This window comes from Diadema antillarum, unplaced genomic scaffold (assembly GCF_040938485.1).
Source record: "Diadema antillarum isolate AM-2024a unplaced genomic scaffold, OU_Dant_1.0 seq00001784_RagTag, whole genome shotgun sequence".
Lineage (NCBI taxonomy): Eukaryota > Metazoa > Echinodermata > Echinoidea > Diadematoida > Diadematidae > Diadema > Diadema antillarum.
The window spans coordinates 1-27,884 of NW_027272462.1; the positions used below are offsets into that span (position 1 = coordinate 1).

General features: G+C 36.5%; 1 protein-coding gene across 1 annotated transcript; it reads right to left on the bottom strand.

Annotated features, from left to right (window-relative positions):
• Positions 1-1,542: 1,542 nt before the first annotated feature.
• On the bottom strand, positions 1,543-27,255 carry LOC139712273 (uncharacterized; the record flags this gene model as incomplete). The annotated part of the gene is made up of 14 exons (XM_071624112.1): positions 1,543-1,847; positions 3,301-3,609; positions 9,235-9,348; positions 11,113-11,226; positions 12,971-13,084; positions 13,710-13,823; positions 15,565-15,678; positions 16,303-16,416; positions 18,091-18,204; positions 18,825-18,938; positions 19,560-19,673; positions 23,244-23,354; positions 24,981-25,094; positions 27,138-27,255. Coding segments are annotated over 14 exons (1,983 nt in total), but the record flags the coding sequence as incomplete, so codon positions are not given.
• Between the last annotated feature and the right edge of the window lie 629 nt (positions 27,256-27,884).

Sequence of the window (27,884 nt, forward strand, 5' to 3'; positions counted from 1 at the left end):
TGTTCTTTCATTCTACTAGTATACATTACAGAGTAGAGAAGTATTCGAAAAGGTGCAATAATGTATTCGTGCATTGTGAATTATGAAAAACTTTGTGCAATATTCTGCTTAAATCGTTATATCTCTTCAAAGAATAAACTAACACTTTGAATAATAACACGTGCAACATTCTGTTTATTCTCATACAAATGATAGCAAACTGACCTAGTATGAGATAAACTAAACCATGGGAAAATGAAAATAAGATGCATGGATTAATTACCAGGCCAGTCGCTTTCGAACAAACCTACAATTCAGAAGAAGACATGTTTCTGATTTGTTGAGGCTGATGTAAAATTTTTAAATCCGGACAGACATAGGTCTGTAAAAGCACAGTCAAAGTAGGGGAGGTTTTTTCTTCCTTTGTAGGTATTCAGATGACAAAGGAACGTGACAAATATCATAGGCCCTAAGTCCAATGGCCCCAGACTTCATTCACAAGATGAAATATTGAACTAGAAAAACACTTGTAGAGCGCAGAAATCCAGCTAAACAGCTCATTTACACCCATTATTAGAAACGCATGCTGAAAATCGCCCAATTTCCTGATATAGAAGCCTTTTGTTTACGTCATCAGCTGCTTGGCGAGGCGCCGCTTTGGCGCCTCGCCCGAGCAGAGCGCGTGTACATGCAAATCTCAAATGCTCGCAGCTTGAACTCCCATGTTCATTGACCTTATCTGCAAATGAAAAAATAGAAATAAAAAGGAATCCTTCAAAAACTCATATTATTCACAGATTACTACCGAAATTGAATCATCTGTTCCATGTGTACTTATCGAATTTTCTTGCATTTTCATTCAAATAGGTTCTCATCTTCTTGAGTTATTATGCAAAAAGTAAAACTAACGCCGATGATCACTTAACCGCCTCCTTCCTGGGCGGAGGTAATAAACCCGTCGTCTGCATCAATGCTCAAGTACACACGAACATATCAGAGAAATACAGTAACGCTTAAGTGCTCGAATTGCTGCTGTATCAGATATCGTCGCTCCAACAAGTTTGAAAATATCACCTAGCTCTTTTAACATTGTAAAAAATGATTTATGAGCATAAAAGAGTCATTAAAATGGTAATAATACAAACGTGTTTCTGTTTTAAGCCGGCTGGAGCATTGTTATAACGTCAATATGGAATAAGGTATTCAACCATGTTTGCGCTTTGAAATTAACCTCAGCAAAAGACATGAAGATAATTTGAATAAAAACTAAACTGCAATTTTGACGCCATTGCACTATCGTATACAAAACTTGTACCGTCATAGAGCTATTGTTTCAGCCTAATGGGAGGTATATTTAAGAGCAAAAGGAAGTAGAAAAGACAATTAATGGTGGAGAGATAGCATAAAGCAGTATTCCCTCCTTTCCTAATTCTTCAGGGCAACAGAGATGAGAAAAGGACAATATTCTTGAGTACAATGTCACTGCAAATAATCAAAAATGCAAAGATATGAACAACAAAAACAAGTGTGGTAAACAAGAATGTACAAGGCAAGGAGATGAATTTAACAAGAGACCCCGGCATCTTCGCTATGGCTGCAGTTCTCATCGAGGTACGCATTGTGACTGCAAGCTCCGATGTCGATTTCAGAGCCGGTGCACTGGACGTCGTCGAGCACGGTGGCTTGCGACGAGGAGCCGGCCCCGTAGTAAGCATTCGAGTACGCCGTGCCCCCGCTGTAACCCAGCATTCGGCATACCACGGCCGCGTCGTTGTTGTCCCAGTAATCGTCGCATACCGTGCCCCAAGCCCCCTGGTAGTATATCTCCACCCTACCGTAGGAGCCAGAGGTAAGCCGGATTTGAGTACCTAATCGTTCAGTGAAAAAGAAAAAATTCTCGATGTTAGGCATATCGCATTTATGTATAAAATAATTCGCGCTTACTACATGTTATGGGAAGTCCCCTTTTGTAATACTCGGCTTCCAAGTTGAATTACGATAAAGATTGACGTTAATCAAGTGAAATATTGAAACATAACCTGGATGTCTCATTAAATCTTTTGGAGTCTTATGATTATGGTACATTTAGTACATTATTCGTATCAGGCAAGTACTGGCGATTTACAATTTCTCAGTTATTTCATACAAATGGGATACACAAAACAAACAAACTTACAAACTTTTTGTCATCGATTCAGTAGTTGCAAAGACATACATGCAAATATGTCAGAATGAGTACATAATCAAGTAGGAGACATAACTGCTTCTGGAATACATGTAAGAAGCGAAATGAGATTATAAAGTTTGTTTTTGCTTTATCTAATCCCACAATATAGATTTAAATGCCAGAAGTGAATATTATTCATTTTCCGAAGGACAATTAAACACTGTTCGAATAACTTCCCTACCCTTCCCCATTTCTCTCCACCTCTCTTTCTCCTGGAAAGCAGAGAGGGCGATATTAGACTTCGCCACTCTCGTGACTCTCTCTTTCTCAATTTCTTCTACTGAAGCTTCTTTCCATTTGATTGCCACATGAATTGCCACAATGTCGCAGAGCGAAACAGACCATAGTCGCGCTGAAATATCATAAACTAATACAAGTATAATTGTGACCCTGCACCACAAAACAAACACAAAGTCGCCAGATATGGATTTTTAGTTAACAGCAGATTCTGAAAGAGCAGACTCTAAGCTTTAAAATGATGTATAACTCAATCCAAATTGACTCTCCTAACCTACCTAAATACTGGAAAGAAAGCACACACTCTGGAAAAGTGTAAACTGAGAAAAAAAGGCTCTGAATGGCAGGGTGTATTCAAGCGCTTAATCCTTTGACACCAAGCTGTGCTAGCTGTGCCATGAAATAGACAAAACACAGGATGTAAACCACTGGAGCAACAACAATTAAGAAATTATCAGATTAAGCTGAAATTAAGCCTGTTCTATTAGCACATTCTGCTTATGATTGATGCTAACTTTCAAAGCAGTAGCGTTATGCTTTCAAAAGGTATTAGACTTGAAAGTGAAGAACTTGCAAAGGATTTCAAGACATGAAAAGCGGCCCCTAGGTTACACCTGATCATTCTACTCTTCCCCCAAAAAGGGTCGTAGAAAAACTGCTAAAAACACACTTTCCCATTCATGTTAAGATACCAAATTGAAGAGTAATGTAGAAGAAGGATAACTCTTTCAGAAAATATGAAAAACTTAAGATTGACTTGGTTGAACCATTTCACTTTTTTTGAGTCTTCACTTAAAACCAAGAGGTGCGACTTTTTGTTTGTTTTGTGGTGCACGGTCACAATTATGTAGGCTTACTTGCGCAAGTGACCCCTATGTCCTCGCCGTGTCCGCAGTTTTCGACGAGGTACCCCGCGTGGCCACACTGAGCGAGGTTGCTCTCCGATCCTGTGCAGGCGAGATCGTCCATGACTATGTCGCCCGTCCCAGCGGAAACAAAGCCGTAGGTGCTGTAGCCAGTGAAACCCAGCTGTCGACATACCACGGCCGCGTCGTTGCCGTCGAAGAGGTCGTCACACACGGTGCCCCAGGCGCCATTCCAGTAGACCTCCAGGCGGCCGTTGAGGACGCTAGACCCACCCGCCAGACGTATTGTCACACTTGAAACTTTAAGGAAAATGGGGAAGATCGGAGGCAGCTGATTCCACGTAAATCATTTCTTATTGTTAAAGAGTTTCGAGAGCCTTGTTTAGCTAACGTATAACATAATGTGACTGATTGTACTGTCACATTATCCGTGCAACCATTATCACGGCTGCACAGAGATTTGGTGGGCTTCAATAAAAGTGAAATAACGAATGAAAGGAGTTATTACATAGCTGTTATGAGAAACTACTTTTGTCGCAAAGGAACTAATTACTAAGGAATAAATCTGGATTATTACATCCATTTAGCTGCTCAAAGTTAAACCGACTTCGACCTTCTTCCTTCTTCGATGGAAGCTGTGAAATAATGGTTTAGGCTTTAAAGGTACGCTTTACCTTTGGGAGCAGTGATTTTTTAAAACAGTTTTCGAGATATCTTGTGACCGTGCACCTCAAAACGAACATAAAGTCGCACGCACTGATTTTGCGTGAGGACTGAAAATAAGTGAAATGGGTCAACCTAGCCGAACTTGACTTTTTCATATTTTCTGAAAGAGCGGGTCTTCGTTTACATTATGCTAAAATTTGGTATCATAAAACGGGCAGGAAAGTGTTTTTTTTTTTTTTTTTTTAGCAGTTTATCTTGAACATTTTTGGTAGGATAGTGTGATTACATTGTAGGTGTGTTTTTAGAATCCCTTTTCATTTCTGAAAAACCTTGTCCACACTCTTCACTTTCAACTCTAATAACTTTTGAAAGGATAGCGCTACTGCTTTGAAAGTTAGCATTAATTATGGACATAATGTGTTAATAAGGCTTGTTTAATTTCCATTTAATCTGATAATCCCTTCATTGTTGTTACTCTGGTAGTTTACTTCCTGTTTTTTATGCCATTCATCGCACAGCCAACACGGTTTGGTAAAGATTAAGCGCTTGAATAGACACTGTACTTCAGAGCCTCTTTTCTCGGTTCACACTTTTCCTGAGTTTGTGTATTCTTTCCAATATTTAGATAGGTTAGGAGAGTCCATTTGATTTGAGTTATACATCAACATAAAGCTTAAAGTCTGCTCTTTCAGAATATGGTCATAACTAAAAATTCATGTCTGGCGACTTTTTGTTTGTTTTGAGGTGCAGGGTCACATTTGCAGCATATGTGTATGTCATTTCTTTGACAAAACATCCTATCATGTCAAAAAATTGCAATAAAGCATAAAATATAAAATAAATGTCACTATATTTCTCAATTTCCCATAACCGTAGACGGTTTAGTTTGGAAACATTGTTATAACTATTTTTCCCATTTTGTATAATTCAACAATATTTGACATTATGTTGATTCAAAATTTTACATTGGTTGTTTCTATCCATAACTCTCATTTAGAACTATCTTGAAGCAGTAAAGCTGGGTTTTTGTTTCCTTTGCAAATTACATATCTTGCCTTCGAATTTCGAGGAGAGCGTATATCGGCGACAAAGATGTTTTAATCCTTTATTGCCACCACCCCACCCCCCCCCCCCCCCAACCCCTCATCACTGAGCTGGCATGGGCGGCGTTTACGCTTCAAAAACACTATATACAGTGAAGGGTGAAGCTGTGTAAGAGAAAGCAGCCCCATCTACTTTATGTCTCCCGACCTGATGTACAATCATGATAACTGATATAGGCTTCACTTACCTGTCTCACAGTTCGTACCACCCACTCCGGCTTGGCATGAACACGAATAGTAGTTCACGTGGTCTGTACAAGCTCCACCATGCTGACAGGGGCTGCTTGCACACTCGTTGTTGTCTTAGTCCAGGCTAGGCTCCATAGAAAGTGCACCCAACCTTGTTTTTTGATATATACAATGTTTTTTGATGGTTTCTTGTCAATTCGAGGGTGCTGATTCCAAATCCGATTGATGCCACTCGCGTAACCTTGAGCATTTTCGGCAAAACGCAAAAATCCAAAATGGCCGCCAGATATGCTAATTTGACCATGATAATCCCAGTTATGTCAAGTTTATGACAAATTATTCCACCAATTTTTTTTTTCAATTTTTGTTCCTTGAGTAATTCTACTTGCACATGCAAGAAAATTTTCATTTGAAGAGGTACATTTAGTATTTAAAGCTTATTTTCAATTCAAAATGGCCGCCACTGCTATACTCATGTACTATATGAATGGCAAAAAATATGCATAGCAATAGAAGACGAATTTTCAGTCACATACCTACGCTTATATCAAGTTTTGCATGTGCAATGCAAATCTGACGAGTGCCACTAGCAAAAAACAAGCAAACAAACAAGCAAACAAACAGAAAGTTTATTGTTTTAGGCTTATTATTCTTCTTAATACAAAACTTCAAAATGGATGACACTCATATACCCCTGCACAATATGAACGGCAAAGCGTGTGAAATAAACATTTTTTTTTCTGTCACTCAGGTACACTGTTTACCAATTTGTGTGCTGATTATAAATCAGAAGGTTGTTACTAACAAAAGCTGTTTTATTTTTTGATGCAAACAACCAAATTTGCTACCTCAATCTGAAATTTTCCGTAGGTATTTGGAAAAATCCACCAAAACTGAAATTGACGCCAACATCAAGATCGTTTATCAGGAATTATTAGATAATTATGAACATTTGATACTTACTTGCCTTGAGATGTTCAACATCAAAATATTCACTCTGATTTACTGAATTAAGGTTGAATCCTAGATGATGACACAAATGAAATTTCCAATTAACTGTCCTGTTCTACATTACCGTATCTAAAAGCGATATTATACAAACTTTTCAGTCCCCTCATCTGAGAAAAACATGAGGCAGGGGAAAGTGGAAAAAAAGGGACCACCTCACTTCCTGTTGTCAAATCTCTGAAATGAAAACAATGCCCCAAAGTTTTTAATGTTAACCCAGATGAATTATAAGTAGTAGATGAATTTTACCACCGTTTTTTTCGGAGTGAATGTGTTTGAGTATAGGCCTATGATGTCGGAGGAGACTCTGAGATCTGTACAGTGCTGCCTCATTCTGAAAGCAGTGTTATAACAACTTCACACTGCTTTACTTTAATCTTCAGCATTTGCAGATTCAGGATTGCTCTCGGTAACCAGACCAGCAGTGTTAGGACTCTGAATGATGGCCTCCTTAATGGTGGCTGTAAACTAACTCCACTAGAGCCCTTTTTAACATATATGTGGTGACATTACATTCACTTCACGTAGGAAGTTTGCAGATGATCTTGCCTTTACGTCTCATAGAAAGTCCTTGGATGACATGAGCCGAGTACTGATCCATCTCAAGACAATAGTGGAGTACTTCATCTTCTGGAGACTTTGCCCCAACCTTTATTAGATTATCATCAGACCCATGCCTTCCATCTTAGTAACCATCTTGCCAACGCTATGTTCAAGGTAGCCCTCTGTGGCAAGCCTTCCAAGCATAGGCTAAGGAAGTCCACCCTCCTTCACTGGCACTCGATCACTCTCCCTCACACTGGAAGGAAAGGATGGCAAGTGTCACCAGTGCCGTCAACGCATACCGTGACCTTCCAAACACAATAGCATGGGGGGGGGGGGCATTTCATGAAGCGTTTTGTCTGACAAATTTGTCTGACAAATTTGCTCTCAGCCAATTAGATGCAAGGAGTTTAAAGGCTTATTACAGTTTATCAAAAAGAAAAGATCTGACAAAACACTTCATGAAATGCCCCCTTGAACAACCTGCCATCAATGCGCCTGAAATCCCACAAGCCTAAATTTCCCTCCCGTAACTTGAAAGCTTTGACCCCAAAACAGGTTGGTGCAGATGCTCGTCTGATGTCATCTCTGATACCACCCAAGTTACCTACAACACTGTCTCTGGCCTGGCAACAAAGCCATAGGGCTTCAACGGGTGGTGATCAAGCAAGTCTTCATGTCTTCATCCTGTTTCTATAGCAAATAATCGCCCTCTGACCCCTGAGGAAGTGCTGAACATCACCAGATGTGGTTGCAATTAAAACAATTGCAGGACTAATATGCATTTTTAGCCTGAGAAAATGAGCCTGAACAAATTTGGGGCTGATGTCGCCTGCTGCTAAACATACAATTAAAGGGTTCTTTAAAGACAATAAAAATGACAGTTTTTAGCTTTAAGACAAGACTGAATGAGATCATGATGTCAAAGTGTATATCATCAACACCTGGGAACTGTGAGAGAACTGAAAGAGTTATCTAACATTGCTCCTTGGTTGATGTTTAATGAACAGTTTGTACTGTATTGCGTTTGGACAGTTTCGTTTATGCCTTCAACAGTTTTTGTTGTTGTTTTAATTCAAGAAGAAAATCAGGTTTGGTCGATAATATCAAGGCGGCACTTCTACATTATATCATATCAAAGTGATGGAGGTTATGATCCATTTCGAACTCGCCTCAGGGCTGCTCCCCCCCCCCCTCCCAATTCCTTGCTGGAAAAAAAAATCTACAATGTAAAGGGTTTTTAGTTGTGTCATTAATGTCCGATGTGTTTTTGTCTGCAACCATGTATCTCTGCACTTACTGTATAGGATTTTTCTGTACTTTGTTAATATGGTTTTAGGGGAATGCATATTACATAGAAGCTTTGCTTTCTACCGTCCCCTCCATATTCAACATTATTTGATAAATACCATGTATCTAAGCTCCTTAATATATTGTGTTAGTATTACATTTTTATATTCAACCTGCATGTAGAATATGATGGTATATTGATTCCTTGCGAGACGTTTAGTGAACTTATATTGTTGAGACTTTTGTTGAGACAAAATGAAATATATAAGAAATTGTGTTCAACATCGTAAGGTTTATGAATATTAAATACTCATATATGTAGGCCCCCTATATATTGTAAGTGACACCCAACATATTGCACATGCAACCCTTTATGATAGCGTAGGTACGGGACTGGAAATACAGTAAATTTGTTCTATATTTCCATGCATATGTTTTGCCATTCATATACAGTAGTGCATAAGCATAGGAATGGCGGCCATTTTGAATAAAAAGATGAGCGTTAAATGCTAAATGAACCTATATAAAATGAAAATTCGCTTGCAAATGCAGATGGAGTAACTCTAGGAACAGAAATGTACAAAGTTTGGTGGAATAATTAGTCATATAATGCACATTATTGTGTTTATCATGGCCGAATTAGTATATCTGGCGGCCATTTTGGATTTTTGCATTTTGCCGAAAATGCTCAAGGTTACGCGAGTGGCATCAATCGGATTTGGAATCAGCACCCTCGAATTGACAAGAAACCATCAAAAAACATTGTATATATCAAAAAACAAGGTTGGGTGCCTTCTAGCCTGGACTATCTGTGTATTCAACAAATTGGATATCAGTGTGAATGATTGAAGCGGATTACAACTGGCATTTTATCAAATCAGTGTAACATTACAATGATAACGAAGAAGAAGTTTAGACATGATAACTCTGTTGAACATAACGTCCACACTGTAATCTCCAGGTAATTCTGGCACTTTCTATGATCCTCATCACACCTGACCATTTTTCTGACTGAAAAATCCACTTACTGACTGAATTCTTACCGATTTCTATTATGATCATATATGAGACAACTGCATTGTATCGTTTGACAATTTCCTAAAAAGAGATGAAATAAAAACTCTACTTGTTTCGCAGTGGGTTCCGACATATCCAGCTGCACATGAGCATGTGTATCCGTTGACGCCATCAGCACAGTTCCCGCCATTTTGACACGGACCACTGGAGCACTCGTTGGAGTCTGCATGCACACGCAAAGTTTAAAGGAGAAAATATACAAAAAGACCTGCAAACTGGACCAAAAAAATAAATAAATAAATAAAAAATAGGAATGAATGCTATGCCACACTCCAATAGATCTTTACACTCGTCAGGTGATATTATGACGGTTTAGTCTGTGCGTTTCAACTTGCTCAGTAACCTTTAGCCCTTGACATTGTTTCCGTGATGCGAAAACACTCTGCACTTTTTTTTTTTCGAATTCAATAGTTTCATCATTATCACATGTCAACGTGTTTTCATTGCATTTTGATACTTCAATCTTGAATCATGTTTCAGTTATGTCATGTTCAACACTGTTTATCTTATATATGATTATATTGTTTCGGAAATGAAAAACAAACAAAAACAAACATTTATTTCCATCATCAAAAAAAAAAAAAGAAAAGAAAAAGCGAACATAATCCAAAGAGGTACAATTTTTCGATTTGTCTTTCATTCGTCTGATAAAGGTATTTTTTCTTTCAAATAAAATATAAATTATGTGCGCGAATGATCTCACAAAAAAAAAACAATGCACTTTGCCATGGCAACAAAAATAGTAAATAATCATAACGATGGAAAACAGTGTTCTACTAAAAAGCCAAGCTCGTAAGACGTGGAACACTGGAACAAAACAACAACAGCATCAACTTGTTATATCAATAAAACATATTCATTTTAAGTTCTTCTATAATTATACTATTGTACATTTTCTCATTGATTATGGTGCTGATACTATAAAAAATACTTACTGTGATTTTAGAATGCAAACATTTAAACTATATAACATATCACATTTATCTCATTTATGGCACAGACACTATAGGGCCAGGTATGCCAGGAAAATTGACCAGAAAGGAAGATATACAATCGGCCACACAAAACATAACGACAACAACAACAAAAAGGAAAGGGGAGCAGGGAAGAATGGAGAAGGAAAAGGAGAAGGAAAAAGAGAGGGATGGAAAAGGTCTGTGGACACATAACAAAATTTCAAGGACAAGTGAAACATAATGGGTTTTTCATTAAACAGAATTAACTGGTATATATGGAAAACAAATATTTTCTAAGTTTATACTTAAATGTAATTAACTTCACAGATTCTTTTTAATCGTTATTTAAGGTATTCCAAAATCTGGATCCGGTATAAACAAATGTATTTTGAGTGTATACAGTTCTCACTAAGGAAAGATGAAATTCGTTAGATTGTCTCGTGGGATAGTTATGTACGTGGCTGTTACGGTGAAATAGATAATGAAATATTTCGGGTAGGTGGTTGCAGTTGTAATTAAACATAAATTGACCAAGTTGAAATAAATACAACTCTTTTATTTTCAGGATTTTGCGTTCAAGGAAAAGCTTATCAATATGTGCTCGGATATAAAGGTTAAAAACTAGTCTGAGCGCCATCTTTTGCACACAAAAAAAGTTTGTCTAACAATGTCGAATGTGTAATTGAAGCGGGTTACAACAGGCAATTTATCAAAGCAGTGTAACATTGAAATGACAAGAAAGAAGAAGGTTAGACATGAAAACTTTGTTGAACATAATGTCCACACTGTAAACTCCTGGTAATTCTGGCACTTTCTATGATCTGCGTCACACATGAGCATCTTTTTTTTTTTCTGACTGAAAAATCCATTTACTGACGGGATTCTTACCGATTTATATTATGATTATATATGAGACAAATGCATAGTATCATTTGACAATTTCCTAAAATAAGATGAAATAAAAACTCTACTTGTTTCGCAGTGGGTTCCGACATATCCAGCTGCACATGAGCATGTGTATCCGTTGACGCCATCAGCACAGTTCCCGCCATTTTGACACGGACCACTGGAACACTCGTTGGAGTCTGCATGCACACGCAAAGTTTAAAGGAGAAAATATACAAAAAGACCTGCAAACTGGACCAAAAAAAAGAAATGAATGCTATGCCAGACTCCAATAGATCTTCACACTCCTCAGGTGATATTATGACGGTTTAGTCTGTGCGTTTCAACTTGCTCAGTAACCTTTAGCCCTTGACATTGTTTCCGTGATGCGAAAACACTCTGCACTTTTTTTTTTCGAATTCAATAGTTTCATCATTATCACATGTCAACTTGTTTTCATTGTATTTTGATACTTCAATCTTGACTCATGTTTCAGTTATGTCATGTTCAACACTGTTTATCTTATATATGATTTTATTGTTTCGGAAATAAAAAACAAACAAAAACAAACATTTATTTCCATCGTCAAAAAAAAAAAAAAAAGAAAAGAAAAAGCGAACATAATCCAAAGAGGTACAATTTTTCGATTTGTCTTTCATTCGTCTGATAAAGGTATTTTTTCTTTCAAATAAAATATAAATTATGTGCGCGAATGATCTCACAAAAAAAAACAATGCACTTTGCCATGGCAACAAAAATAGTAAATAATCATAACGATGGAAAACAGTGTTCTACTAAAAAGCCAAGCTCGTAAGACGTGGAACACTGGAACAAAACAACAACAGCATCAACTTGTTATATCAATAAAACATATTCATTTTAAGTTCTTCTATAATTATACTATTGTACATTTTCTCATTGATTATGGTGCTGATACTATAAAAAATACTTACTGTGATTTTAGAATGCAAACATTTAAACTATATAACATATCACATTTATCTCATTTATGGCACAGACACTATAGGGCCAGGTATGCCAGGAAAATTGACCAGAAAGGAAGATATACAATCGGCCACACAAAACATAACGACAACAACAACAAAAAGGAAAGGGGAGCAGGGAAGAATGGAGAAGGAAAAGGAGAAGGAAAAAGAGAGGGATGGAAAAGGTCTGTGGACACATAACAAAATTTCAAGGACAAGTGAAACATAATGGGTTTTTCATTAAACAGAATTAACTGGTATATATGGAAAACAAATATTTTCTAAGTTTATACTTAAATGTAATTAACTTCACAGATTCTTTTTAATCGTTATTTAAGGTATTCCAAAATCTGGATCCGGTATAAACAAATGTATTTTGAGTGTATACAGTTCTCACTAAGGAAAGATGAAATTCGTTAGATTGTCTCGTGGGATAGTTATGTACGTGGCTGTTACGGTGAAATAGATAATGAAATATTTCGGGTAGGTGGTTGCAGTTGTAATTAAACATAAATTGACCAAGTTGAAATAAATACAACTCTTTTATTTTCAGGATTTTGCGTTCAAGGAAAAGCTTATCAATATGTGCTCGGATATAAAGGTTAAAAACTAGTCTGAGCGCCATCTTTTGCACACAAAAAAAGTTTGTCTAACAATGTCGAATGTGTAATTGAAGCGGGTTACAACAGGCAATTTATCAAAGCAGTGTAACATTGAAATGACAAGAAAGAAGAAGGTTAGACATGAAAACTTTGTTGAACATAATGTCCACACTGTAAACTCCTGGTAATTCTGGCACTTTCTATGATCTGCGTCACACATGAGCATCTTTTTTTTTTCTGACTGAAAAATCCATTTACTGACGGGATTCTTACCGATTTATATTATGATTATATATGAGACAAATGCATAGTATCATTTGACAATTTCCTAAAATAAGATGAAATAAAAACTCTACTTGTTTCGCAGTGGGTTCCGACATATCCAGCTGCACATGAGCATGTGTATCCGTTGACGCCATCAGCACAGTTCCCGCCATTTTGACACGGACCACTGGAGCACTCGTTGGAGTCTGCATGCACACGCAAAGTTTAAAGGAGAAAATATACAAAAAGACCTGCAAACTGGACCAAAAAAAAAAGAAAGAATAGGAATGAATGCTATGCCAAACTCCAATAGATCTTCACACTCCTCAGGTGATATTAGGATGGTTTAATCTGTGCGTTTCAACTTGCTCAGTGACCTTTAGCCATTGACCTTGTTTCCGTGATGCGAAAACACTCTTTTTTATCAGGATTTTGTGTTCAAGGAAAAGCTTATCAGTATGTGCTCGGATATAAAGGTTAAAAACTAGTCTAAGCGCCATCTTTTGCACAAAAAAAAAAAGGTTGTCTAATATTGTCGAATGTGTAATTGAAGCGGATTACAACAGGCAATATCAAAGCAGTGTAACATTAAAATGACAAGGAAGAAGAAGGTTAGACATGAAAACTTTGTTGAACACAATGTCCACACTGTAAACTCCAGGTAATTCTGGCACTTTCTATGATCTGCGTCACACATGAGCATTTTTTTTTTCTGACTGAAAAATCCACTTACTGACTGGATTCTTACCGATTTCTATCATGATTATATATAAGGCAACTGCATTGTATCATTTGACAATTTCCTTTAAAAAAATGAAATAAAAACTCTACTTGTTTCGCAATGGGTTCCGACATATCCAGCTGCACATGAGCATGTGTATCCGTTGACGCCATCAGCACAGTTCCCGCCATTTTGACACGGACCACTGGAACACTCGTTGGAGTCTGCATGCACACGCAAAGTTTAAAGGAGAAAATATACAAAAAGACCTGCAAACTGGACCAAAAAAAAGAAATGAATGCTATGCCAGACTCCAATAGATCTTCACACTCCTCAGGTGATATTATGACGGTTTAGTCTGTGCGTTTCAACTTGCTCAGTAACCTTTAGCCCTTGACATTGTTTCCGTGATGCGAAAACACTCTGCACTTTTTTTTTTCGAATTCAATAGTTTCATCATTATCACATGTCAACTTGTTTTCATTGTATTTTGATACTTCAATCTTGACTCATGTTTCAGTTATGTCATGTTCAACACTGTTTATCTTATATATGATTTTATTGTTTCGGAAATAAAAAACAAACAAAAACAAACATTTATTTCCATCGTCAAAAAAAAAAAAAGAAAAGAAAAAGCGAACATAATCCAAAGAGGTACAATTTTTCGATTTGTCTTTCATTCGTCTGATAAAGGTATTTTTTCTTTCAAATAAAATATAAATTATGTGCGCGAATGATCTCACAAAAAAAAACAATGCACTTTGCCATGGCAACAAAAATAGTAAATAATCATAACGATGGAAAACAGTGTTCTACTAAAAAGCCAAGCTCGTAAGACGTGGAACACTGGAACAAAACAACAACAGCATCAACTTGTTATATCAATAAAACATATTCATTTTAAGTTCTTCTATAATTATACTATTGTACATTTTCTCATTGATTATGGTGCTGATACTATAAAAAATACTTACTGTGATTTTAGAATGCAAACATTTAAACTATATAACATATCACATTTATCTCATTTATGGCACAGACACTATAGGGCCAGGTATGCCAGGAAAATTGACCAGAAAGGAAGATATACAATCGGCCACACAAAACATAACGACAACAACAACAAAAAGGAAAGGGGAGCAGGGAAGAATGGAGAAGGAAAAGGAGAAGGAAAAAGAGAGGGATGGAAAAGGTCTGTGGACACATAACAAAATTTCAAGGACAAGTGAAACATAATGGGTTTTTCATTAAACAGAATTAACTGGTATATATGGAAAACAAATATTTTCTAAGTTTATACTTAAATGTAATTAACTTCACAGATTCTTTTTAATCGTTATTTAAGGTATTCCAAAATCTGGATCCGGTATAAACAAATGTATTTTGAGTGTATACAGTTCTCACTAAGGAAAGATGAAATTCGTTAGATTGTCTCGTGGGATAGTTATGTACGTGGCTGTTACGGTGAAATAGATAATGAAATATTTCGGGTAGGTGGTTGCAGTTGTAATTAAACATAAATTGACCAAGTTGAAATAAATACAACTCTTTTATTTTCAGGATTTTGCGTTCAAGGAAAAGCTTATCAATATGTGCTCGGATATAAAGGTTAAAAACTAGTCTGAGCGCCATCTTTTGCACACAAAAAAAGTTTGTCTAACAATGTCGAATGTGTAATTGAAGCGGGTTACAACAGGCAATTTATCAAAGCAGTGTAACATTGAAATGACAAGAAAGAAGAAGGTTAGACATGAAAACTTTGTTGAACATAATGTCCACACTGTAAACTCCTGGTAATTCTGGCACTTTCTATGATCTGCGTCACACATGAGCATCTTTTTTTTTTCTGACTGAAAAATCCATTTACTGACGGGATTCTTACCGATTTATATTATGATTATATATGAGACAAATGCATAGTATCATTTGACAATTTCCTAAAATAAGATGAAATAAAAACTCTACTTGTTTCGCAGTGGGTTCCGACATATCCAGCTGCACATGAGCATGTGTATCCGTTGACGCCATCAGCACAGTTCCCGCCATTTTGACACGGACCACTGGAGCACTCGTTGGAGTCTGCATGCACACGCAAAGTTTAAAGGAGAAAATATACAAAAAGACCTGCAAACTGGACCAAAAAAAAAGAAAGAATAGGAATGAATGCTATGCCAAACTCCAATAGATCTTCACACTCCTCAGGTGATATTAGGATGGTTTAATCTGTGCGTTTCAACTTGCTCAGTGACCTTTAGCCATTGACCTTGTTTCCGTGATGCGAAAACACTCTTTTTTATCAGGATTTTGTGTTCAAGGAAAAGCTTATCAGTATGTGCTCGGATATAAAGGTTAAAAACTAGTCTAAGCGCCATCTTTTGCACAAAAAAAAAAAAGGTTGTCTAATATTGTCGAATGTGTAATTGAAGCGGATTACAACAGGCAATATCAAAGCAGTGTAACATTAAAATGACAAGGAAGAAGAAGGTTAGACATGAAAACTTTGTTGAACACAATGTCCACACTGTAAACTCCAGGTAATTCTGGCACTTTCTATGATCTGCGTCACACATGAGCATTTTTTTTTCTGACTGAAAAATCCACTTACTGACTGGATTCTTACCGATTTCTATCATGATTATATATAAGGCAACTGCATTGTATCATTTGACAATTTCCTTTAAAAAAATGAAATAAAAACTCTACTTGTTTCGCAATGGGTTCCGACATATCCAGCTGCACATGAGCATGTGTATCCGTTGACGCCATCAGCACAGTTCCCGCCATTTTGACACGGACCACTGGAGCACTCGTTGGAGTCTGCATGCACACGCAAAGTTTAAAGGAGAAAATATACAAAAAGACCTGCAAACTGGACCAAAAAAAAAAAAGAAAGAATAGGAATGAATGCTATGCCAAACTCCAATAGATCTTCACACTCCTCAGGTGATATTAGGATGGTTTAATCTGTGCGTTTCAACTTGCTCAGTGACCTTTAGCCATTGACCTAGTTAACACTCTGCACTTTTTTCCCAATTCAATAGTTTATTTATTTCCATCATCAAAAAAAGAAAAAAAGAAAAGAAAAAGGGAATATAATCCAAAGTGGTACAATTTTTCGATTTGTCTTTCATTCGTCTGATAAACGCATTTTTTTCTTTCAAAAACAATATAAATTATATGCGCGAATGATGTCATAAAAAGAAACAATGCACTTTGCCATGGCAACAAAAATAGTAAATAATCATAACGATGGAAAACAGTGATCTACTAAAGAGCCAAGCTTGTAAGACGTGGAACACTGGAACAAAACAACAACAGCACTAATTTGTTATACCAATAAAACATATTCATTTTAAGTTCTTCTACAATTATACTATTGTACATTTTCTCATTGATATATGGTGCTGATACCATAAACAATACTTACTGTGATTTTAGAATGCAAACATTTGAACTATATAACATATCACATTTATCTCATTTATGGCACAGACACTATAGGGCCAGGTATGCCAGGAAAATTGACCAGAAAGGAAGATATACAATCGGCCACACAAAACATAACGACAACAACAACAACAATTGCAACACAAAACACAGAAATAACAGAAATTGAGGAAATACACACAGACAGCTACTGGACAACGAAGAACGAGGAAAGGGGAGCAGGGAAGAATGGAGAAGGAAAAGGAGAAGGAAAAAGAGAGGGATGGAAAAGGTCTGTGGACACATAACAAAATCTCAAGGACAAGTGAAACATAACGGGTTTTTCATTAAACAGAATTAACTGATATATATGGAAAACAAATATTTTCTAAGTTTATACTTAAATGTAATTAACTTCACAGATTCTTTTTAATCGTTATTTAAGGTATTCCAAAATCTGGGTCCGGTATAAACAAATGTATTTTGAGTGTATACAGTTCTCACTAAGGAAAGATGAAATTCGTTAGATTGTCTCGTGGGATAGTTATGTACGTGGCTGTTACGGTGAAATAGAATATGAAATATTTCGGGTAGGTGGTTGCAGTTGTAATTAAACATAAATTGACCAAGTTGAAATAAATACAACTCTTTTATTTTCAGGATTTTGCGTTCAAGGAAAAGCTTATCAATATGTGCTCGGATATAAAGGTTAAAAACTAGTCTGAGCGCCATCCTTTGCAAAAAAATAAGTTTGTCTAACAATGTCGAATGTGTAATTGAAGCGGGTTACAACAGGCAATTTATCAAAGCAGTGTAACATTGAAATGACAAGAAAGAAGAAGGTTAGACATGAAAACTTTGTTGAACATAATGTCCACACTGTAAACTCCTGGTAATTCTGGCACTTTCTATGATCTGCGTCACACATGAGCATCTTTTTTTTTTCTGACTGAAAAATCCATTTACTGACGGGATTCTTACCGATTTATATTATGATTATATATGAGACAAATGCATAGTATCATTTGACAATTTCCTAAAAAAAAGATGAAATAAAAACTCTACTTGTTTCGCAATGGGTTCCGACATATCCAGCTGCACATGAGCATGTGTATCCGTTGACGCCATCAGCACAGTTCCCGCCATTTTGACACGGACCACTGGAGCACTCGTTGGAGTCTGCATGCACACGCAAAGTTTAAAGGAGAAAATATACAAAAAGACCTGCAAACTGGACCAAAAAAAAGAAAGAATAGGAATGAATGCTATGCCAGACTCCAATAGATCTTCACACTCCTCAGGTGATATTAGGATGGTTTAATCTGTGCGTTTCAACTTGCTCAGTGACCTTTAGCCATTGACCTTGTTTCCGTGATGCGAAAACACTCTTTTTTATCAGGATTTTGTGTTCAAGGAAAAGCTTATCAGTATGTGCTCGGATATAAAGGTTAAAAACTAGTCTAAGCGCCATCTTTTGCACAAAAAAAAAGGTTGTCTAATATTGTCGAATGTGTAATTGAAGCGGATTACAACAGGCAATATCAAAGCAGTGTAACATTGAAATGACAAGGAAGAAGAAGGTTAGACATGAAAACTTTGTTGAACATAATGTCCACACTGTAAACTCCAGGTAATTCTGGCACTTTCTATGATCTGCGTCACACATGAGCATTTTTTTTTCTGACTGAAAAATCCACTTACTGACTGGATTCTTACCGATTTCTATCATGATTATATATAAGGCAACTGCATTGTATCATTTGACAATTTCCTTTAAAAAAATGAAATAAAAACTCTACTTGTTTCGCAATGGGTTCCGACATATCCAGCTGCACATGAGCATGTGTATCCGTTGACGCCATCAGCACAGTTCCCGCCATTTTGACACGGACCACTGGAACACTCGTTGGAGTCTGCATGCACACGCAAAGTTTAAAGGAGAAAATATACAAAAAGACCTGCAAACTGGACCAAAAAAAAGAAAGAATAGGAATGAATGCTATGCCAGACTCCAATAGATCTTCACACTCCTCAGGTGATATTAGGATGGTTTAATCTGTGCGTTTCAACTTGCTCAGTGACCTTTAGCCATTGACCTTGTTTCCGTGATGCGAAAACACTCTTTTTTATCAGGATTTTGTGTTCAAGGAAAAGCTTATCAGTATGTGCTCGGATATAAAGGTTAAAAACTAGTCTAAGCGCCATCTTTTGCACAAAAAAAAAAGGTTGTCTAATATTGTCGAATGTGTAATTGAAGCGGATTACAACAGGCAATATCAAAGCAGTGTAACATTGAAATGACAAGGAAGAAGAAGGTTAGACATGAAAACTTTGTTGAACATAATGTCCACACTGTAAACTCCAGGTAATTCTGGCACTTTCTATGATCTGCGTCACACATGAGCATTTTTTTTTCTGACTGAAAAATCCACTTACTGACTGGATTCTTACCGATTTCTATCATGATTATATATAAGGCAACTGCATTGTATCATTTGACAATTTCCTTTAAAAAAATGAAATAAAAACTCTACTTGTTTCGCAATGGGTTCCGACATATCCAGCTGCACATGAGCATGTGTATCCGTTGACGCCATCAGCACAGTTCCCGCCATTTTGACACGGACCACTGGAACACTCGTTGGAGTCTGCATGCACACGCAAAGTTTAAAGGAGAAAATATACAAAAAGACCTGCAAACTGGACCAAAAAAAAGAAAGAATAGGAATGAATGCTATGCCAGACTCCAATAGATCTTCACACTCCTCAGGTGATATTAGGATGGTTTTATCTGTGCGTTTCAACTTGCTCAGTGGCCTTTAGCCATTGACATTGTTTCCGTGATGCGAAAACACTCTGCACTTTTTTTTTTAATTCAATAGTTTATTTATTTCCATCATCAAAAAAAGAAAAGAAAAAGGGAACATGATCCAAAGTGGTACAATTTTTCTATTTGTCTTTCATTTGTCTGATAAAGGCATTTTTTTCAAATACAATATAAAGTATATGCGCGAATGATCTCACAAAAAGAAACAATGCACTTTGCCATGGCAACAAAAATAGTAAATAATCATAACGATGGAAAACAGTGATCTACTAAAAAGCCAAGCTTGTAAGACGTGGAACACTGGAACAAAACAACAACAGCACCAATTTGTTATTCCATTAAAACATATTTTAAATTCTTCTATAATTATACTATTGTACATTTTCTCATTGATATATGATGCTGATACTACAAACAATACTTACTATGATTTTAGAATGCAAATATATGTACTATACAGCATATCACATTTATCACATTTATGGCACAGACACTATAGGGCCAGGTATGCCAGGAAAATTGACCAGAAAGGAAGATATACAATCGTCCACACAAAACATAACGACAACAACAACAACAATAGCAACACAAAACAAAGAAATAACAGAAATTGAGAAAATGCACTCAGACAGCTACTGGACAACGAAGAACGAGGAAAGAGCAGGGAAGACTGGAGAAGGAAAAGGAGAAGGAAAAGGAGAGGGATGGAAAAGGTCTGTGGACACATAACAAAATCTCAAGGACAAGTGAAACATAACGGGGTTTTCATTAAACAGAGTTAACTGGTATATATGGAAAACAAATATTTTTTTACTTAAATATAATTAACTTCACAGATTCTTTTTAATCATTATCTAAGTTATTCCAAAATCTGGGTCCGGTATAAACAAATGTATTTCGAGTGTGTGCAGTTCTCACTAAGGGGAGATTGAAATTCTTTAGATTGTCTCGTGGGATAGTTACGTGGCTGTTACGGTGAAATAAAGAATGAAATATTTTGGGTAGGTGGTTGCAGTTGTGATTAAACATAAATTGACCAAGTTGAAATAAATACAACTCTTTTATTTTCAGGATTTTGTGTTCAAGGAACACCTTATCAGTATGTGCTCGGATATAAAGGTTAAAAACAATTCTGAGCGCCATCTTTTGCACAAAAAAAAAGTTTGTCTAACAATGTCGAATATGTATTCCCCCAAGCAAGAATTCCGTAATTGAAATACGGCACTACCAAACTTGAATAAAGCGTCATCAAAGCAGAAGAAGGAAGATGATATTGCAATCTACTCATTATGCCTATGTTAAGTGAAATTACATTACAAATATTACTTATATGACACTTCCATGATAACTTATTATCAACACAAACACCTAAAAATTTAATAGACGAAACCTCTTTTAGGGGAGTAGGGGAATTACTGAAAAACATATACTTTGTCTTTTCAATTTTCAGTGACAATTGATTTGTACATATCCATTGTGAGACATTCTTTAACTCATAATTCACTGTACTAATGAAAATATTAGGGTCAGGGTGGGAACAAAAAAGAATTGGAATCATCCGGAAATGATATAAAAGAGAGTCTAACTGAAGATCTAAAAAAATCATTAATCACTTGCAAAGGAAGGCACATAATATCCTTAATTCATATTTTGCATTCTACACCAAAGGAAACAGTATATCATAAATTATATAATTCTACATTAATATGAAACTCTAGAATGAAATTTCACGGTGTAAACTGGTAGGATTGGCATTCGTGTGTTCATTTACACGACAGAAAGAGCTGCATCAAATAATGAGCATTATGATCACTGCAAAAATGTTTTCACCCTAGCCACAAACTAATATAGAGATCTTGGCAAGGCTGATACGTTGCAAAGCACATGATGAAAGCATATAGTCTTAGGGCAGCTAGGGCAAAGAAATCTTTGTACTTTTCACAATGTCATTACGGTTTCATATACTATTGTTAAAAAAATAATAGTAATTAAATAAATGAATCAGAAAGTCAAGGAGCCATTACAGCACGACTAAAGCGCACAGACAAGGCAGTGGACAAAAACACAAATCTAAAGGATGAAAGGACAGATCACGTTTCGAACAAAAATAGACATAACACATTTTTAGTTCATTCACCAAAATGACAACGAAAGATCGCACGAAATAATTTCATGTGATCTTTTGTTGTCATTTTAGTTTATTCAATCAAAATGAACTAAAAAATGTGTTTAATGCCCCAGTCACATATAAACACGGATGCTCAAGGATCTACACGGTGATCCGGGGAGATCCGGGATATTGGTATGCCTGTACACACGGTATCAACACGGCAGCTACACGGATAAGGCCGGAAGAGCGCGGCGTCTACACGGACAAACAGTGCATCTGCACGGATCAACACGGCAGCTACACGGACCACCCCGGATTGCTCTGCCAACACGGCAATCCCCGGATGACGCCGGATGTTTTTGACCTCCAAAAGTGGCCGTGTTGGCCTCCCCGGATCAGATCCGGGGTGGTCCGGGATGATCCGGGATGTCTATGTGACTGGGGCATTATGTATATTATTTGTACCGGTGCAGCCGAATGTATTCGTATGTAATTCTCCTGTTTGTCTGGTCGTATAGTTACGGGGATTTTTTTTTAAATCTTTAACGAACGTAATCATCATTTATCCTTCTACCTCTTTTTTATATTTTTATATTCTTTCCTCTTTCATATGTTCTCATAAACGTTATTCCTTATACTTTGAAATCAAGCAATTTTATGATGTTGTTGTTGTAATCATCAAACTTTTGGTGTCTATGTAAGCATTTCTATATTCAACTTCATCTCAATCTGCTACAGAACAAAATTCAAGAAAGAAACATGCCGATGTCTACATCATATTTAAGACTAAATAATGCCATGGAATATGCTATGACAAACGTGGTAGACTTTTCCTGAAAATTCCTGTTTAAAAGATGTGATCAAGACTACGATTTTTCACTTTCCTGCCCTCACTTCCACTGACCCTACCGATTCAGCAAAAATAATAAATAATCTCGTGGTTTCGTTGCCCACCTTACTTGGCGGGGCCACTCTAATGTTAAGAATGTTTCCATGACTCCAATGAATATGTTGCATTATAATCTCGATAATGCCACTGGGAAAATAGTTAATTGACTTATGAGCTTCATAAGAACAAGACCCAACCAGTCGTATGAATCTAAACTTTTTCACTGTAACTGACCATACTAAATTACACACATGTGTATCTGCCTCATCATTATCTTCAGTTGCATTTGGGCACTTGCACTTATAGAAGTGTTCAACAAGAATACACTCAGTAAAGGGAACTTTCACTGTTTCACTCAACACTTCACGTCCACAAAAGTAGATTGGTCATACTCGTGCCACATGTTGTTCCTTCGAATCCCGCTGCGCATGAGCACGTGAATAAATTGAAACCGTCAGTGCAAACGCCACCATTATGGCACGGGTTGCTGTCGCACTCGTTCACTTTGAAGTGAATGGAATTAAATTTATTTACTTATTTTACCACGGTAAAAAGCCTGCTATCAGTTGTAAGCTGTTTTTCAGCAAGGCCGTGAAATGATAACAAAACATAGAAATCATACAATGAAGAGAATACACATAAAAAACACAAAATAATCATTACAAACGAACGCCAGAAAAAAAAGGAAAAAAGTCACAGAGTATACATTGTGTAAGTACAGACAAACAAAAAGAGGGAAAAATCAAACATGTGACAAGTTATTGGGAGATGGTAATTACATAAGCATTGTCTACTTTGATAAATTTGATATAATCAGTAGAATAATTGGCAAAGGAGATGTGCGAAATTGCTCTTGAGAATGCAGTAATTGAAGTTAAAGATCTTGTTTCTGTTGGTAATGTATTGAATAATCTCGATGCCGAATATAGAGTGTTATTTTAAAGAATTTTTTCACTTCTGCAGAGAGAAAGGGAAAACAGATAAGGCTACTTCATATTTTCAGTCTACAGAGATGAATTACATATAGACAAGAAACACACACACACACACACACACACACTCACACACACACAAACACACTCACACACACACACACACACACACACACACACACAGGCCCCTACATATCCTAATGATGAATGAACCATAAACGAGAAAGACGCTTGTGTTAATATTAGTTTGAGGTTCATAAGGAGAATGCTCTCAAGTCATAGAAAATACCAATTTGAAGGAAAAGAATAGCGTCTCCATGAACAGTATGTTATTGTTATTCCCCTAAGGTTTCATATTCACAAAAGGCTGGTTGGTTGTCATGATAATAACAGCGATAATAATGGTAATATTAATAATCATGACACATACACACACACATACACACACACACACACACACATATATATATATATATATATATATATATATATATATATATATATATAATGTATAAAAGGACATTTATGTAAATGATAAAAATATAATGGTATAATTCATAGAATAGAGTCTTGCCCTTTGTTTTTTTTTTTCAAGTCCTATTCCTGTGCCTGTTGCTGTTTTCTTTCTTTTCATCTTTTTATCATGTAATCGAAAATTGATATTGATAAAGGAAGGGAAAGAAGTAAGGAAGTTGATTATATCAATAAATGAATTAACTTTCACAATTGACAATCACCAAACGTCCAGAATAAGGACTTTTCAGGGCAGTAATCTGGAGCTCAAAGGTTAAAGAAATATTGCAATGCTTTAGAATTTAACTTGATTTGAACGGAAAGAAATGCATGCGTTTGCAGATGTTTGGATTTCTTCAAGTAAGATATTCCATATTTTGAATTCTTATCTGCGTGATACATGTATCATAGTTGAACTCACTCTACCTCTTGTGTAATATAACTTGAATTGTGTCACCAGTTTTGTACAACTAAATACGCCAACCTTACAGAATAATCATACAAACAGAACAAATGAATAGATAAGATAAATGACATGAATAAGTTCCCTTGTTTACCATTCGATTCCTACTAACAAACAAGAATAACTTTTTCTTTTCCAACTAGCTTTTTATACTTTTGTTGTTGTTTTTTCGTGCCTTTGTTAGGATGTCCCCGCCAGTGGGGCAACAATTTAATTCTTACCTCTTTGGCAGTGTAAGCCCACATATCCAGGCAGGCATGAACAGGTGTACATGTTAATGGCTTCATGACAAGTTCCTCCATGTTGACATGGGTTGCTGGCACACTCCAAGATTTCTGAAAGTAATATGAATATTGCAGTGTCAACATTATAGCTGTGAATAAGTTATGATACAAAAGAAACCACCAGCAATTACTAAATTTTGACGTCATAATCATTATACTGATTAGCATCATTATTCATTTATTATTTCATCAAAAGATACAAAACTAAAACTTCACCAAAAAAAAAAAGAAATGGTGGCGAAAAATAAGGCGAACTTAGTGTCCTTGACTAGCGCCTCCTATGCCACGTCAAAAACTAGCGACCCTACAAAATTTACAGCAGATCAAAGAATTGCTTCTTCAAAAAAAAAAATAACAGTGATGCAACATCAATGGACTTTGTACAATGAGAGAACGGTGGGAGTCGTATATAAGGGGGAAAGATCACACGACAGATTAAAATATGACTATACAAAATGATGCGGTAGCAAGTGCATTGGCAAAACGGAAACGGGACATAGAAAAGGAATCACCGCAAACCATCATTGAGGAGAATATGAGCCAATATACGTGTAAGGCCTATTCAAATAATGGAATCTGGAAGTATTCGATGACCAGTACATGTAGCATGCATTCAATATTTCATTTTTACCTATTTTCTGCGCCCATTGAACTCCACCCCATCACTGCACCATTCTCTATCTATCCATTTATCTACACGTATCTCTCACAAAAAAGAGCAAAAGATAGAGATAGAGAGAGAGAGAGAGAGAGAGAGAAAGAGAGAAGACTTGCTTGTCTTCTTAATCAAAGCGTCGGTAGTGTCACCTTTAAAAAGAAATGTTGTCTATGAAAAAAAAAAACAATTGACACATAATTTGACAAAATAGTTTGTATTTGAAATGTGCAGATCTATCGACTGACGTTAGCATTTTCACGGAGAAAACGATAGTTGTAATATTTGGACTGAAAATTTCCATTAAATATCACAATGATCTTTAGCGTATAGGCATTCCAGGGCATAAACGTCTAGTTACATCCTTTCCTACTACATGATATGAGATCGGCAGCAGGAATTATAGGATTAACAGAAGATACCTTTTCTGCCCTGACATCGGATACAAACAATACAAATTACCCTCAAAGTCCCTTAAAATGACACTTTCATTCATTCATTTGTTGGTTCCCCACGGCTCAGCGAATATTGCCTGCATCAGATTGTAACATAGTAATATTAGTCTGAACTTGTCAATTTTTTGGTACTTAATGATTACTCTTTATAACGATGTTGTTTAGCGACATAGATATTTTTCACACTCACATGAATTATTCACATTGCCATATGCATTTTCTTATTCAAACTGATCTCACAATGTGATGGTGAAATGTATGCTTTGTATTTTGTTGAACGTTTTGTTGATGTCGGATGGAAACAAAATGAAACTGAACTGAACTAAACTGAACGGTAGAGAAAAAAAAAAATAGCATGTCGAAGTCTAGACACCACATATCACTTTCACTGCATCCTTTACCGACGGAGCGGAAAAAAGTATACAACAATTAGCTATATTCCCTGGAACAACAACCAGAATTGTAAGGGAGACTTTTGCACTACTATGAGAAGCCCTTGACCAGATCTCCTGGTGAATTTATAACATGGTCTCAACATCAATTTGGCAAACTCCATGCCATGGTTAAATTTGGAACATTGGATGCTACAAAATTAATTCACTAATCTCTGACCCATGGAATCAATTAATAAACGCACCTGCTGGGAAGGACTTTAATCGCGCAATTCTGGCTACCAGCAAATCACTGGCTACGAAACGAATGCCTCTGGTTGTCGACTCGCGAGAGTTGGAATTGTAAAAATCACTATTACCGTAAATGATAGAGAACCGGGTACATGGACATGATCATGATCGTGATCATGGACATTAAAACGCAGCCACACCAGTACCCTCATTTCACACAATAAACAATGCACAGGTAGGCATTGCTTTGAAAACAACAAAAAGTGCATAGAGCATAATATAGAAAGAATTGTTGTCTTTGACTTGCTTACTGTTTGCTTGTTTTTGTTTCTATTACTTGTGCTTGCTTTAATCTGTTTACCTGTTTCACAGTGCGTGTCTTCATATCCACGTACGCATGCGCAGATATATCGATTCACTGCGTCGATACACGTCGCACCGTTTTGACATGGCTGACTATTGCATTCATCAACATCTGTATAAACGAGGATAAAGAGATGGGTGTCAGGTCACATGAACAGGGAAAGTGAAATCATTAGATAGGCTAAGATAAAACAATTATGTGAGAATGAATGAATACGATTCATTACGTATAAACGCATAACTTGTGACATACGATTTTCCTCATTGTCGGCACACGAGGATGATTGGATTCATAACTGCACACACTATTGTTGAGTTTTTTTTTTTTAATTCTGTGAAGGCCTAATCGACTATTACACACATTCACACACACACACACACACACACACACACACACATTGTCATATATGATTATATGTTTATATATCACAGAGAGAGAGAGAGAGAGAGAGAGGAGGAGGAGAGAGAGACAAAGGGGTGAGAAAGAACATTGACCATATTGAGTCAAAATTTTATCCTCTAGGGATTGGTTGGAAGAGCATCAAGTGATTATGAGTATTTCAGCTATATCAGAGCGTTGGCATGTTTGAAACTCTATAAAGTACTATTTGCACACTGACGTCACTCCTTTGACGACATTTTGCAAATAGTGTACTATATTCAAAATTAGTAGTCGGTGAGTTGTCACAATATTGGAGTGTTCTTAAAATTGTCTGTAGATTTTGATTTTTTTATGCCTCTTCCC